The sequence below is a fragment of the Trypanosoma melophagium genome (genome assembly GCF_022059095.1).
Source record: "Trypanosoma melophagium isolate St. Kilda chromosome Unknown ctg8segment0, whole genome shotgun sequence".
Classification (NCBI taxonomy): domain Eukaryota; phylum Euglenozoa; class Kinetoplastea; order Trypanosomatida; family Trypanosomatidae; genus Trypanosoma; species Trypanosoma melophagium.
Window position 1 is genome coordinate 313,821 of NW_027125192.1, and position 15,558 is coordinate 329,378.

A 15,558-nucleotide genomic window follows, 5' to 3' on the forward strand; every position below is an offset into this window, starting at 1 on the left:
CTTCATTCCTGAAAGAGCAAAGTAAAGAAAAGAGGAAGGAAAAGTAAGGGTTTTAGAGAGATAAAAAAGAGACTCAAACAGTTCTTTCTTATTTTACTGCTTATTTCCAATTCTCCGGCGAAAAAAAAGGGTTAGAAAAAAGAGCGACAAATACTCTGAGTATCTTATCAGGGTCGAGTTTATTCCTTATCGTGTATTTAAAGAGGGGGAAAAAACAAAAACAACAACGACAGCAACAAGGGAAGCAAATTTTCTCTGTTTTTGAGAGTGTGTTTCTGTGTGTATAATACTCTGAACGAAAACGAAGAAAAAAAGGGGGAATCAGACTTAAATAAATACACGGAAGGAAGAAGAAAAATACAACCCATCAATCAAAAAAGAAAACAAACAAAGAAGTAAAAAAAAAAATAATAATAATGACGACGGATTCCTACACACTGGCTGTTGATAAGTCTTTAGAAAATCTTCACGTGGGGGATTTCGTCGCTGTGGCCACACAACGTGCAGATGCCAAAGAAGTGCACTGGACACTGGGCACCGTAGAGTCGGCCCCATACAAACATGATATTGAGGTTCGACTGTGGGAAAAGAGACGAGAGGAGCCAAATGGGAATAATGAACAGGAAGGGGGATTAGAAACAGAAGAGGGACGGGAACTCGTCGAACGTATTGAACGTGTGAAGAGAGAACTCGCGGAGAGTATGCGGCAGGCGGCGGAGTTAACACAACACTTGCGGGAACGACGACAAACAATTTTGGATGCGAGTAATGAAGCAGAGAAACACGTGGCCCAATCACGTGCAGCCGTACATTTGGCGAGAAGTGATGTCGATAAGATTTCATATCGACACTGGCAGGAACTTAAATCATATCGACTCCCACCAAAGATGGTAACATCTATTCTACGTGCCGTAATGCTTTTACTTGGAGAAGATGATGCAGCTACGTGGCCGCAAATGCAGCGTGTTTTACGTGATGCTCACTTTAAATCACGAATTATTGAATATGATCCTGGTGACATGCTCACTACAGAGCGTTGTGAATACATATTACGTGAGTGTGTGGGAAAGAAAAGTTTTCAATATAACCGTGCAGTTCATGGAAGTCAGGCTATGGGCCCTATTTACTATTGGGTCCTTGCACAACTCGATAGTTTTGAGGCAGCAAGGGAGCAACATCGTGTAGAGAAGAAAATGGCAGCACAAAAGAAGGAATTACGGGAGGTGATGAAAGAGATTCGTGAACAACAACAGCGTATGGCAGAATATCAAAGCATGATGGAAAAGGCAGATGAACAATTATTGGCTTACAGAGAACGTCAGAGAGAGACTGTTGGTGATGGTTCATCTGTCAGTAATTCAGAAATTCATGATGCAGCACTTGAGCAATATAAACGCAGTTTCGCTGGTGCCGCAAATAAGAAGTATCTCCTTCCTGCATTTTACACATGGCAACCTACTGACTATATCATTGTAGTTATGCGAAGAAATACACTTGTTGGATTTGGACCTTTATCAGAACAGCAAAAAGAAGGCAATGATCTCAGTGAATCCCAGATTCGTCTGCTAGATGCTGCTATTCAGAGAAATCAGCGTAGTCTGAACTCACTTTCCCAGAATAATGAAGAACGTAATCGGCGTATTCAGCAAGAAGAAGCCGAGCTTGAAGAGGGTATTTTCAAAACGACAATAGACGAGAATAAGGAAAGTGCAGCCTTGATGAGAGACTTGCTACAACGTCAGTTTGAAGGTGAGAATTGGAAGGGAATCCTTGACCATAAACGTGCTGATATCGTTAACACATTTGTCGAAGAAACTACTGAGGCTACTAAATTACCAGGACATAAGATTAACGTTCTTGATGTAAAGTATTGTGAACAACCTGCATCTTTAATGGTTGATACCGAGGTACTCCACGATGGATCACGATCAAAGAAGGAATTGAAGAAGGCTATTGATAGCTACCCGTACCCAAAAATGAATGCGCTCTACAATAATACTTCTTCAAACTCCACTGAGCATAACATGCTATTTAGAGGAGAACTATGGGAACAAATTCTCCAAGAAAATAAAGAAGAAGTGAATCGAGCATTTAAAAAAGATACCGCAAGAGCACTTGATCTTAAAGACAAGAATGACATTAGCATTCAATCTACACTGTACGACAATGGTCTTTATGTGGTATACAATGTGCAATCCACAAATAAGTGGGACGAAGAAATAACAAGCGCTGTTGATGCATATGACTACCCAGAAATCTGGACATTGTACGCTTCTTCTCAGGCAAAAGAACCAGTAATCCTGGAAAAGGTTTTCAACGGCAACAATTGGGAAGAGACGTTAGAAAAAGAAAAATCAAAGGTAACAGATGCTTTCCAAAAGGATAGCAGCAAAGCACTTGGTTTACCCAAACAGAATGTGAAGGTAGAGTTTATCACTGCAACCGATAAGTCACTCAACGTAAAATACACCACACAAGATGAAAGAAGAGGACCTCAAGAGGTCACAAATGTACTTGACAAGTGCACCTATCCCGCAGTATGGGGACTATACAAAAACGATCCCACTGATAAATCTTCTTGGATAGAGACAAAACATGAGACCCAGTTTGAAGGGGAAGACTGGGATATCACGCTAGAACAGATTGAACCAAAATTACAAGAAACTGTTGCTTCAGAGACCGCACGTGCCCTGAAGTGCGATCGTGAAGATGTGACCGAAGTAAAGTTACATACGACCCCGAAGAGTCTCCATGCCGTTATAAAAATAAGGCATGATTCATCCATCCAAACGCCATATATCAAAAATAAAATTACAAATTATCCTTACAATGAGGTGTGGATGTTATATAAACCGCGACCTTTCTCCGAACACAAAAGGTTGGAGACAACGCACGAATTCGGCTTTGAGGGTGAAGAGTGGGAGTATGTGGTGGAGCAGCGACCTTGGGAAGTGGAAGAGGCTCTTGCTTCCGAGACAGCACGTGCTCTTGGGTGCGAGCGTGGGGATATAACTGGCGTGGAGCTGGACCCAGCACCCCAGGCTCTTATCGCATTTGTAACAATACAGCACGGACCTCAACTCCAACGTGAACATATTAAAGAGCTTCTCCAGCAACACGAATACACAAAACTATGGCAACTATATGCTCAACGTCCAGAAGAGGACGATACAAATGTGGAGTCGACACACGAACTCGGCTTTGAGGGTGAAGAGTGGGAGTATGTGGTGGAGCAGCGACCTTGGGAAGTGGAGGAGGCTCTTGCTTCCGGAACAGCACGTGCTCTTGGGTGCGAGCGTGGTAATATAACTGGCGTGGAGCTGGACCCAGCACCCCAGGCTCTTATCGCGTTCGTGACTGTACGACACTCCCCACAGCTGCAAACAGAGCAGATCAAGACAAAACTAACTGAATATGACTATGATGAACTATGGGCACTGTACGAAGGGCGACCGCTGGAATCGTCTGAGCTGACGAGGAAATTCGAGGGTGACGATTGGGATCTTGTGGTTGGCAACAACCGTGGGAAGCTTGAGGATGCGTTCTGCAAGGAGACGGCTGATGCACTGGATGTGTCGCCGAACCAGGTAGTTGTGACGAATTGCAGGATCGGCAGCCTCTTGGTGGACTTCAAGGTGAGGGGGTGCCGCCTGAGTGATGAGGAGATGCTGAAGCGGACAGATGCACACGAGTACCGTGAGGTGTATGCGCTGTATGCACCACGTGTTCGTGGTGCTGGTGACGCCTCTGCCGCAGTTGGTCGCCGCTCTCTTGATAACGCCGCCGGTGCAGGCGACCTTGTTGTGACGGCGCATCACGTTGGCTTTGAGGGTCCCGGGTGGGAAGGTGTGCTTGCTGAGAAGCAGCAAGATCTGCTGCAGGCTTTTGTGGGCGACACGGCTGAATATTTGTCTGTTGACAAGGACGACGTCTTTGACACAGTGATGACGTACGCAGATGGTGGCCTGCGGGTGGACTTTGACTTGCGTCACCCGACAACACTGTCGGAGGAGAATGTGAACGTTGAGCTAGAGGCCTGCAAATACAAGACAGTATGGGCACTGTACGAAGAGCGGCCGGTCGAGACGACGCACGAACTCGGCTTTAAGGGTGAAGACTGGGGGTATGTGGTAGAGCAGCACCGTGGAAAGGTGGAGGAGGCTCTTGCTTCTGATACAGCACGTGCTCTTGGGTGCGAGCGTGAGGATATAACTGGCGTGGAGCTGGACCCAGCACCCCAGGCTCTTATCGCGTTCGTGACTGTACGACACTCCCCACAGCTGCAAACAGAGCAGATCATGGAGTCGCTGCAGAAGTGTGAGTACAAGGCAGTGTGGGCACTGTACGAAGAGCAACCGCTGGAATCGTCTGAGCTGACGAGGAAATTCGAGGGTGACGATTGGGATCTTGTGGTTGGCAACAACCGTGGGAAGCTTGAGGATGCGTTCTGCAAGGAGACGGCTGATGCACTGGATGTGTCGCCGAACCAGGTAGTTGTGACGAATTGCAGGATCGGCAGCCTCTTGGTGGACTTCAAGGTGAGGGGGTGCCGCCTGAGTGATGAGGAGATGCTGAAGCGGACAGATGCACACGAGTACCGTGAGGTGTATGCGCTGTATGCACCACGTGTTCGTGGTGCTGGTGACGCCTCTGCCGCAGTTGGTCGCCGCTCTCTTGATAACGCCGCCGGTGCAGGCGACCTTGTTGTGACGGCGCATCACGTTGGCTTTGAGGGTCCCGGGTGGGAAGGTGTGCTTGCTGAGAAGCAGCAAGATCTGCTGCAGGCTTTTGTGGGCGACACGGCTGAATATTTGTCTGTTGACAAGGACGACGTCTTTGACACAGTGATGACGTACGCAGATGGTGGCCTGCGGGTGGACTTTGACTTGCGTCACCCGACAACACTGTCGGAGGAGAATGTGAACGTTGAGCTAGAGGCCTGCAAATACAAGACAGTATGGGCACTGTACGAAGAGCGGCCGGTCGAGACGACGCACGAACTCGGCTTTGAGGGTGAAGACTGGGGGTATGTGGTAGAGCAGCACCGTGGAAAGGTGGAGGAGGCTCTTGCTTCTGATACAGCACGTGCTCTTGGGTGCGAGCGTGGGGATATAACTGGCGTGGAGCTGGACCCAGCACCCCAGGCTCTTATCGCGTTCGTGACTGTACGACACTCCCCACAGCTGCAAACAGAGCAGATCATGGAGTCGCTGCAGAAGTGTGAGTACAAGGCAGTGTGGGCACTGTACGAAGAGCAACCGCTGGAATCGTCTGAGCTGACGAGGAAATTCGAGGGTGACGATTGGGATCTTGTGGTTGGCAACAACCGTGGGAAGCTTGAGGATGCGTTCTGCAAGGAGACGGCTGATGCACTGGATGTGTCGCCGAACCAGGTAGTTGTGACGAATTGCAGGATCGGCAGCCTCTTGGTGGACTTCAAGGTGAGGGGGTGCCGCCTGAGTGATGAGGAGATGCTGAAGCGGACAGATGCACACGAGTACCGTGAGGTGTATGCGCTGTATGCACCACGTGTTCGTGGTGCTGGTGACGCCTCTGCCGCAGTTGGTCGCCGCTCTCTTGATAACGCCGCCGGTGCAGGCGACCTTGTTGTGACGGCGCATCACGTTGGCTTTGAGGGTCCCGGGTGGGAAGGTGTGCTTGCTGAGAAGCAGCAGGATCTGCTGCAGGCTTTTGTGGGCGACACGGCTGAATATTTGTCTGTTGACAAGGACGACGTCTTTGACACAGTGATGACGTACGCAGATGGTGGCCTGCGGGTGGACTTTGACTTGCGTCACCCGACAACACTGTCGGAGGAGAATGTGAACGTTGAGCTAGAGGCCTGCAAATACAAGACAGTATGGGCACTGTACGAAGAGCGGCCGGTCGAGACGACGCACGAACTCGGCTTTGAGGGTGAAGACTGGGGGTATGTGGTAGAGCAGCACCGTGGAAAGGTGGAGGAGGCTCTTGCTTCTGATACAGCACGTGCTCTTGGGTGCGAGCGTGGGGATATAACTGGCGTGGAGCTGGACCCAGCACCCCAGGCTCTTATCGCGTTCGTGACTGTACGACACTCCCCACAGCTGCAAACAGAGCAGATCATGGAGTCGCTGCAGAAGTGTGAGTACAAGGCAGTGTGGGCACTGTACGAAGAGCAACCGCTGGAATCGTCTGAGCTGACGAGGAAATTCGAGGGTGACGATTGGGATCTTGTGGTTGGCAACAACCGTGGGAAGCTTGAGGATGCGTTCTGCAAGGAGACGGCTGATGCACTGGATGTGTCGCCGAACCAGGTAGTTGTGACGAATTGCAGGATCGGCAGCCTCTTGGTGGACTTCAAGGTGAGGGGGTGCCGCCTGAGTGATGAGGAGATGCTGAAGCGGACAGATGCACACGAGTACCGTGAGGTGTATGCGCTGTATGCACCACGTGTTCGTGGTGCTGGTGACGCCTCTGCCGCAGTTGGTCGCCGCTCTCTTGATAACGCCGCCGGTGCAGGCGACCTTGTTGTGACGGCGCATCACGTTGGCTTTGAGGGTCCCGGGTGGGAAGGTGTGCTTGCTGAGAAGCAGCAGGATCTGCTGCAGGCTTTTGTGGGCGACACGGCTGAATATTTGTCTGTTGACAAGGACGACGTCTTTGACACAGTGATGACGTACGCAGATGGTGGCCTGCGGGTGGACTTTGACTTGCGTCACCCGACAACACTGTCGGAGGAGAATGTGAACGTTGAGCTAGAGGCCTGCAAATACAAGACAGTATGGGCACTGTACGAAGAGCGGCCGGTCGAGACGACGCACGAACTCGGCTTTGAGGGTGAAGACTGGGGGTATGTGGTAGAGCAGCACCGTGGAAAGGTGGAGGAGGCTCTTGCTTCTGATACAGCACGTGCTCTTGGGTGCGAGCGTGAGGATATAACTGGCGTGGAGCTGGACCCAGCACCCCAGGCTCTTATCGCGTTCGTGACTGTACGACACTCCCCACAGCTGCAAACAGAGCAGATCATGGAGTCGCTGCAGAAGTGTGAGTACAAGGCAGTGTGGGCACTGTACGAAGAGCAACCGCTGGAATCGTCTGAGCTGACGAGGAAATTCGAGGGTGACGATTGGGATCTTGTGGTTGGCAACAACCGTGGGAAGCTTGAGGATGCGTTCCGCAAGGAGACGGCTGATGCACTGGATGTGTCGCCGAACCAGGTAGTTGTGACGAATTGCAGGATCGGCAGCCTCTTGGTGGACTTCAAGGTGAGGGGGTGCCGCCTGAGTGATGAGGAGATGCTGAAGCGGACAGATGCACACGAGTACCGTGAGGTGTATGCGCTGTATGCACCACGTGTTCGTGGTGCTGGTGACGCCTCTGCCGCAGTTGGTCGCCGCTCTCTTGATAACGCCGCCGGTGCAGGCGACCTTGTTGTGACGGCGCATCACGTTGGCTTTGAGGGTCCCGGGTGGGAAGGTGTGCTTGCTGAGAAGCAGCAGGATCTGCTGCAGGCTTTTGTGGGCGACACGGCTGAATATTTGTCTGTTGACAAGGACGACGTCTTTGACACAGTGATGACGTACGCAGATGGTGGCCTGCGGGTGGACTTTGACTTGCGTCACCCGACAACACTGTCGGAGGAGAATGTGAACGTTGAGCTAGAGGCCTGCAAATACAAGACAGTATGGGCACTGTACGAAGAGCGGCCGGTCGAGACGACGCACGAACTCGGCTTTGAGGGTGAAGACTGGGGGTATGTGGTAGAGCAGCACCGTGGAAAGGTGGAGGAGGCTCTTGCTTCTGATACAGCACGTGCTCTTGGGTGCGAGCGTGGGGATATAACTGGCGTGGAGCTGGACCCAGCACCCCAGGCTCTTATCGCGTTCGTGACTGTACGACACTCCCCACAGCTGCAAACAGAGCAGATCATGGAGTCGCTGCAGAAGTGTGAGTACAAGGCAGTGTGGGCACTGTACGAAGAGCAACCGCTGGAATCGTCTGAGCTGACGAGGAAATTCGAGGGTGACGATTGGGATCTTGTGGTTGGCAACAACCGTGGGAAGCTTGAGGATGCGTTCTGCAAGGAGACGGCTGATGCACTGGATGTGTCGCCGAACCAGGTAGTTGTGACGAATTGCAGGATCGGCAGCCTCTTGGTGGACTTCAAGGTGAGGGGGTGCCGCCTGAGTGATGAGGAGATGCTGAAGCGGACAGATGCACACGAGTACCGTGAGGTGTATGCGCTGTATGCACCACGTGTTCGTGGTGCTGGTGACGCCTCTGCCGCAGTTGGTCGCCGCTCTCTTGATAACGCCGCCGGTGCAGGCGACCTTGTTGTGACGGCGCATCACGTTGGCTTTGAGGGTCCCGGGTGGGAAGGTGTGCTTGCTGAGAAGCAGCAGGATCTGCTGCAGGCTTTTGTGGGCGACACGGCTGAATATTTGTCTGTTGACAAGGACGACGTCTTTGACACAGTGATGACGTACGCAGATGGTGGCCTGCGGGTGGACTTTGACTTGCGTCACCCGACAACACTGTCGGAGGAGAATGTGAACGTTGAGCTAGAGGCCTGCAAATACAAGACAGTATGGGCACTGTACGAAGAGCGGCCGGTCGAGACGACGCACGAACTCGGCTTTGAGGGTGAAGACTGGGGGTATGTGGTAGAGCAGCACCGTGGAAAGGTGGAGGAGGCTCTTGCTTCTGATACAGCACGTGCTCTTGGGTGCGAGCGTGGGGATATAACTGGCGTGGAGCTGGACCCAGCACCCCAGGCTCTTATCGCGTTCGTGACTGTACGACACTCCCCACAGCTGCAAACAGAGCAGATCATGGAGTCGCTGCAGAAGTGTGAGTACAAGGCAGTGTGGGCACTGTACGAAGAGCAACCGCTGGAATCGTCTGAGCTGACGAGGAAATTCGAGGGTGACGATTGGGATCTTGTGGTTGGCAACAACCGTGGGAAGCTTGAGGATGCGTTCTGCAAGGAGACGGCTGATGCACTGGATGTGTCGCCGAACCAGGTAGTTGTGACGAATTGCAGGATCGGCAGCCTCTTGGTGGACTTCAAGGTGAGGGGGTGCCGCCTGAGTGATGAGGAGATGCTGAAGCGGACAGATGCACACGAGTACCGTGAGGTGTATGCGCTGTATGCACCACGTGTTCGTGGTGCTGGTGACGCCTCTGCCGCAGTTGGTCGCCGCTCTCTTGATAACGCCGCCGGTGCAGGCGACCTTGTTGTGACGGCGCATCACGTTGGCTTTGAGGGTCCCGGGTGGGAAGGTGTGCTTGCTGAGAAGCAGCAAGATCTGCTGCAGGCTTTTGTGGGCGACACGGCTGAATATTTGTCTGTTGACAAGGACGACGTCTTTGACACAGTGATGACGTACGCAGATGGTGGCCTGCGGGTGGACTTTGACTTGCGTCACCCGACAACACTGTCGGAGGAGAATGTGAACGTTGAGCTAGAGGCCTGCAAATACAAGACAGTATGGGCACTGTACGAAGAGCGGCCGGTCGAGACGACGCACGAACTCGGCTTTGAGGGTGAAGACTGGGGGTATGTGGTAGAGCAGCACCGTGGAAAGGTGGAGGAGGCTCTTGCTTCTGATACAGCACGTGCTCTTGGGTGCGAGCGTGGGGATATAACTGGCGTGGAGCTGGACCCAGCACCCCAGGCTCTTATCGCGTTCGTGACTGTACGACACTCCCCACAGCTGCAAACAGAGCAGATCATGGAGTCGCTGCAGAAGTGTGAGTACAAGGCAGTATGGGCGTTTTTTGCTGCTTGTGTGACCTGTTCTAACAACTGGGCGAGAGACTATTGTAAATTAGCTGATCCTGCTCGTCGTACCAAAGAAGCTTTTATTGAGACGTCTAGGGCGGAAGCTTGAGAATGATTTAGAGGCTGAAGAGGAAGCTCGTCGACTAGAAGCTGCGTCTGAAGCTGCTCTTCGTGAAGCACGTTATCGTCCTGAATCTTCTTTAAAGGCATCGGAGTCTGCAAAGCAAAACGAAGATGCTGCGGTACTTGTACTCTTGGAGGTTGCCTCCCATTCTGGTGATGCTGCCGTGCGTGCAGAAGCATTTGCGGAGTGGTCACGGCGAAAAGATACGACGAACATTATAAGTGCGGAGGAGGTGGAGAATGAGACGGAACAGGTGACCTATTTGCGGAATGCCCTTGCCCAGGCACGGCGGGAACGTGATGAGTACAGGGATCTACTGGATGAAGAAGAGCAGCGTCGTGAAAAGCGTGGTAGTTCATTAGATTGGCGAACCCGTGTTTTGAGTCAAGTCCCTTATTAGTCAATGAAGTAGGAATAGGAATATATATGCGTATATAGATATATATACACATGCGTGTGTAGTTTGTATGTTTCTACTTTTATAGGTTTTGCATTTAATGAGCTGATCGTTTTTTTTTTAGTTTGATGTATGAATTTTTTTCGCCCGTATTATGAACTGTATTTTGAAATGGTTGTGGGTAGAGAAAGATATTCGAAAGAAGAAATGAATTGTTTTTTTTTTGTTGCGCAGTCAAACCCTCTATGTGTGCGTTGGTGAGAAATGGATGTTTGTGAACAAAGTAGTTAGAGGAGGTACGCACGCATGGGGGAAAAGAAAAGTAGAAAGGACATGAGCGAAATCAATAAAAACAGTAAATAACGAAGTGAATGTGCAGTGGAAGATAGAAAACTGAAGGCAAGTGCGTTAAAAAAAAGATAAACGAAGAAGAGATAGCAATGTATCAGGGAGAAAATGACCCACATAGTGCGAGTTTCTGATAGTATCAAGGTGCTATTAGTGAAGAATTATGCGAAGAAAAAAGCAAATAGGTATCAATTTGATGCTTTTATATGAATGTCCATAAGAAAATAAGTTGAGGATGCTTTGGAACGGGACTGATACTACCTTTACAAATAGTTGGAGGGAGAAAAACATTCAAGAAATAAGAGTAGTGCTCAGAAATCATAAAAGTTTTTTTTTTTAGATGTTTCTGGGTTGACGCAGTATTGGGTGAAGGTAACGAGGAATACCTGAAGAGGAAAGAGAGAGCCTCTTCTTGTTTGCTTTATACCATACACCTCTGTGCCATTATTATGTTGATTTTGACTTGCATTAGTTTTCTTCTTGTGGCCATTTTTCAGAAAACATTAAGTACATGGATGAGTTGTACTTAACGTTTATTATTATTATTATTATTATTATTATTATGTGCTGTAATTGTATGCGTTTTTTGGCTTTTTCTTTCGGTTCTTTTCCATGCATATTATGTTTTTATTCATGTGTTTATTTATATACAGGAGCCGTAGGAATCTGAGCAGGTTTTTTTGTTCTTACTTTATGATTCTTTTTCTTTTTTTCTTTCATTCTTTTTTATTTATTTTTATAATATGCTGCGGATATAAATATGTAGTTGATGATGTTGTAACTAGGGATATTCCCTGTATTCGTGGGTAATAAGGATATATATATATATATATATATATATATATATATATGGAACTACTGTTTGATTTGATGGATGTTTTATTTCACTGTTAGTTTTGTGAATACTTCTTCCCCCCCCCTCTCTCTCTTTTTTTTTTCGTTTCCACTTTATTCTGTTTTGAGTAGAACGAAGATTTTATTAACATCTGCAAAAGAAACGAAAAACAATAGGGTCGTAGAAGCAGCATTAGTAGTAAAGGGAAAAAAAAGAAAACGAAAATAACCGAAAAAAAGAGTTAAACGAGCAAACAAACACATACACAAGTGAACAAAGAAGAAAAAAAAATAACAAGAACAAGAAAATCATCGGCTATGACGGCGGCGGAAAATACAGAAGAAAATACAGTTCAGGTGAATGACTTTGTCTGTTTTGAGCGCATTGGGGCTGACCGTGAGTGGAAGAACACCCTTGGGAAGGTGCTGAGCTTCCCCACATCCAGTCATGTTCGCGTGGAGATCTACGACCGTGCGGAGACCGCCCCCCGCTCCAACGCCCGCATGGATGAGAAACTCCAGGAACTCGCCACCCGCAACGGCCAACTGCAGCTCTGGGAGGAGAAGCAGCAGCTGGAACAGGAACTGCAGCAGCTGGAGGCCGAGGAGGATAAGGCCTCGGCAAGTCTCTTTAAGGTGCGGGAGGCCACACTGCAGCGGCAGTCAGAGGCCAACACCCACACCCGCGCCGCAATGGAGGCACTGGACGAAACACGCCAAGCGATTGAAAGAGTACCACAACGTCAGTGGCGGGATATGCGGGCACCGGGGCGTCCGGGAGAGGAATTGGTGTCTCTCGCACGGGCTATCATGTTGGCATTACGTGAGGATCGTGCCACAAGCTGGGAGGCAATGCAAGGTGTGATGCGGCAGCCGGACTTTATGTCACGTGTGATGCAACTCGACTGTACTGTAACACCCCTGCCAAAGGCATACCGAAAGAAGATTCTCGAAGAAATTGAGAGTGGACGTCGTCATGACTCTCTGCGTAGCCGCAGTACTCAGACACAAACACAACGAGGATCTTCCACCGCACAGGGAATGCAAATTGAACTGGCGATGCGCAACTGGTTGATGGCGCAGATTGCCTGTTCAAAAGCCCGTGAGGCAGAGGAGCGTGTCGTGGATGATTGCGTTCTTGAGAATCAGGAACAGGCTCTTCTTGTTCGTGAAGTTAACGGTTTACGAGAGAAAGTGTCAATGTTGGAGGAACAAATTATGGAGAAGAAGCAAGCCATTTGTGGCAACACAGCCCTTGCAACCTTATTATTGGGTGATGGCCAAGCAACTACCGACTCTCTCTTCTACCGTCGTATGAATAAGGGCCGTCCTGTTACAGAGATTATTCTCCGCGAGAGTGTTCTTGTCGTCTATGGCGAAAAGACGGAGGAAGAGGATGATGAAGGAAACTTTTTTGTTCGTCTTTCAACTAAAGAGGTTGATCAACTTCGTGAAGCAGTGCGGGCGGCGAAGGAGGTGCATGATGAAAATGAGCTTGAAGCTCTCTACGCGGCTGAAGCCTTTGAAGAACAACAAATCCGTGAACTCAAACAACGCATGGAGGAACTTCGGATGAAGGAGAACTTCACAGAGGAGGATGAAGAGGAAATGCGACAACTTGATGCCCTCCTTCAAGCTGCTACACGCCGTCTTGAGACTACGCAGTGGCGTATCCGTCAATTACAGGCACTCGGACGTGACAAGTTACATGAGGCAAATAAAGCACTTATTGGTGATATTGTTGAGTCTGATCTACATCTTAAGTTCTCCGGTGATAGATGGGGTGAATTGCTTAAAAGCCGTGAACATATTGAAAATATGCAGAATGCTCTTGCACGTGACCTCTCTCGCGCATTGGGCTTACCAATTGCGAACTTCCGTAATTACCGCTTTTCTTTGGGTTCGCTTATGGTCGATTTCACCGTACGACACAGTACTGATGTGACAAAGGATCAACTACAATCACTTGCCAACGATGCCGAGTTCTCAGAGTTCTGTGGTTACTATGAAAAGGTAACATTCAAGCTGACCTTCCCACTCAACACAGCAGCGCAGGAGACAGCCTTTGAAAAGGCTAGATTTGAAGAACTCTTCCTCCTCAACTTCACTGGTGCTGGTGTACCACAGAAGGTTGAGGAATTTGAGGATGACTTTGCCGATGAAGGCGCCTCTGACGATGAGGATTACCACCGACCTCATGTACAGATTGCAACTATGCGTAATGAATGCGGATTTGAAGCTCTTTATGGCTATCCCCTTTATACAGTTCTTGAGGTTCCCATGGAAGTGCAGAAGGCAGAAATGGCATTGCGGGAAGCAAATGTTGTTGAAACCGCACCTACACCAATGGAAGAAGAGAGGGAGGCGGAAGAAGAAGAACTTCAGCCTGTTGAAGGTGCACCTGCAGCAGTGGAAGATTCGATCGTTAACGAGAATGAGAATACCGCTGAGGCCGAAAACGTCGCCGAGCACATCGACAAGGAGGACCACAATGAAGAGAAGAAGGAGGAAGCTGAGAATGATGCCAATGCCCTGAACATGGACGCTGAAGAATTGCCCTATGAGGGAGAGGAAAATGCTCGCAAGGATGATGGCGCGGATGAGTTGTAATGAGGTTTTGATATATATAGAAGAAGACTCTGCGAGAGAATTAATTGGCATGCGAGTTATCATCAAATGTGTGCTGTTGGGACGACACGAGAGAGTGTGCGTGTGTAGTGGCTAGCAGAAAAAAAAATTCAAAAAAACAACAACAACAAAAAAAAAACAAAACAAAGAAACAACCTATGAGAAGAAAGGAGTAAAAGAGGTAATTCACCTTGAAAAAATGAAACATATAGTCACATAAAGACAAACAAACATACATATACGTAAGGAGAGAGAGAAGGAGAGAGGAAAATAAGAAGATGAAATATATATACTCACGCGCTGACTCACTAGCAAATACGTAAACGAATACTAAACCTTAAATGATGCATCTTGCTAGATTCAATTTATGTATTTGGAACAGCGGGTAAAAAACTAAGATGAAGCAGAAATTTTCTTCTACCAGGTGCCTTTTAATTCTACCCCTTTTGTTGTGTCCAGTGCGTATGCGTGTGAAGTTGGGGAAGAAGAGAAGCCAAAGATGCAAAAAAACAACAACAACAACAACAACAACAAGAAGAGCAACGACAACAGCATCGATGTTGGTTATATGCCTCAACCTTTCACAGGAGAAAAAAAAGACAACAATAACAACAATACCTTTCACTCTCAAACTCTCCTAAAAAACAAAACAGAAATTTAAAAGAAAAAGCGGTAAGAAAGGAGGTCAACATAAAAAAAAAAAGAACGCTGTAGTTGTACTTTTGTTTAATTTATGTAATTCAGCATTCTCTTTCTTTTACAATTTTTTATTTATTTTGCCTTTTCTCTTTCAGTTTCTATATGGGGTTTCACCTAACCAGGATCGTTTTCACTCCGGTGTTCTTATTGTGGAATTACTGAAGGACATTACGTGAGGAAAAGAAAAAATATATATATGTTTTTTGTGTATTGGAGCGCACTATTTATTTTTGTACGTTTTTTTTCTTTTTCTTACAGAATCTTTCTTTGTGAATGTGTGTGTGTGTGTCTGTGCATGTATGAATGAAACAGGTGTGTGAGAGTGCATGCCTGTGTGATGGTGAGAATAGCGGAGGAGGGTTCAGAGAACAGGATCTATTCCATTACGTGGTGTATCGCTGTAGGTAGTTTGTGTAGAGGAAATGAAAAGTAAAGAACAAACAGAAACAAGAAAAAGAAAAAAAAAGAGAAGAAAACAGGTAGAAGGGAACTGGGAAAAAAAGTGAAATTTTACTCTCACGGTGTAATGGTGAGCGGAATAGAAGGAATAGGGGTGATATATATGTATATATATACATGTATGTATGTGTGAAGACTGCTGTTTCTCTTGTTTTCTTTTTGCAGTGAAACACTCTCTCAAATAAATACAAGCCTCTTCTCTTTTTTCTTTTACCCCTTGAATACTGAGAGCATTGTTTTTTTTTCACGTTTTTATCTTTTCCTTTCCCAGGCCTGTGTTTTTTTCATCTGTTTTTCTTAACA

At 48.1% G+C, this 15,558-nt stretch overlaps 2 protein-coding genes across 2 annotated transcripts; both read left to right on the forward strand.

The window, feature by feature from the left end:
* Nucleotides 1-416: 416 nt before the first annotated feature.
* LSM04_002153 (uncharacterized protein) lies at nucleotides 417-10,290 on the forward strand (the record flags this gene model as incomplete). Its single annotated transcript, XM_067333267.1, has 2 exons — nucleotides 417-9,773; nucleotides 9,844-10,290. 2 exons carry the CDS (start codon nucleotides 417-419, stop codon nucleotides 10,288-10,290), a joined length of 9,804 nt encoding a protein of 3,267 aa, XP_067186039.1.
* A 1,497-nt stretch (nucleotides 10,291-11,787) lies between these two features.
* On the forward strand, nucleotides 11,788-14,079 carry LSM04_002334 (uncharacterized protein; the record flags this gene model as incomplete). The annotated part of the gene is made up of 1 exon (XM_067333268.1): nucleotides 11,788-14,079. One exon carries the CDS (start codon nucleotides 11,788-11,790, stop codon nucleotides 14,077-14,079), a length of 2,292 nt encoding a protein of 763 aa, XP_067186041.1.
* Nucleotides 14,080-15,558: the final 1,479 nt, after the last annotated feature.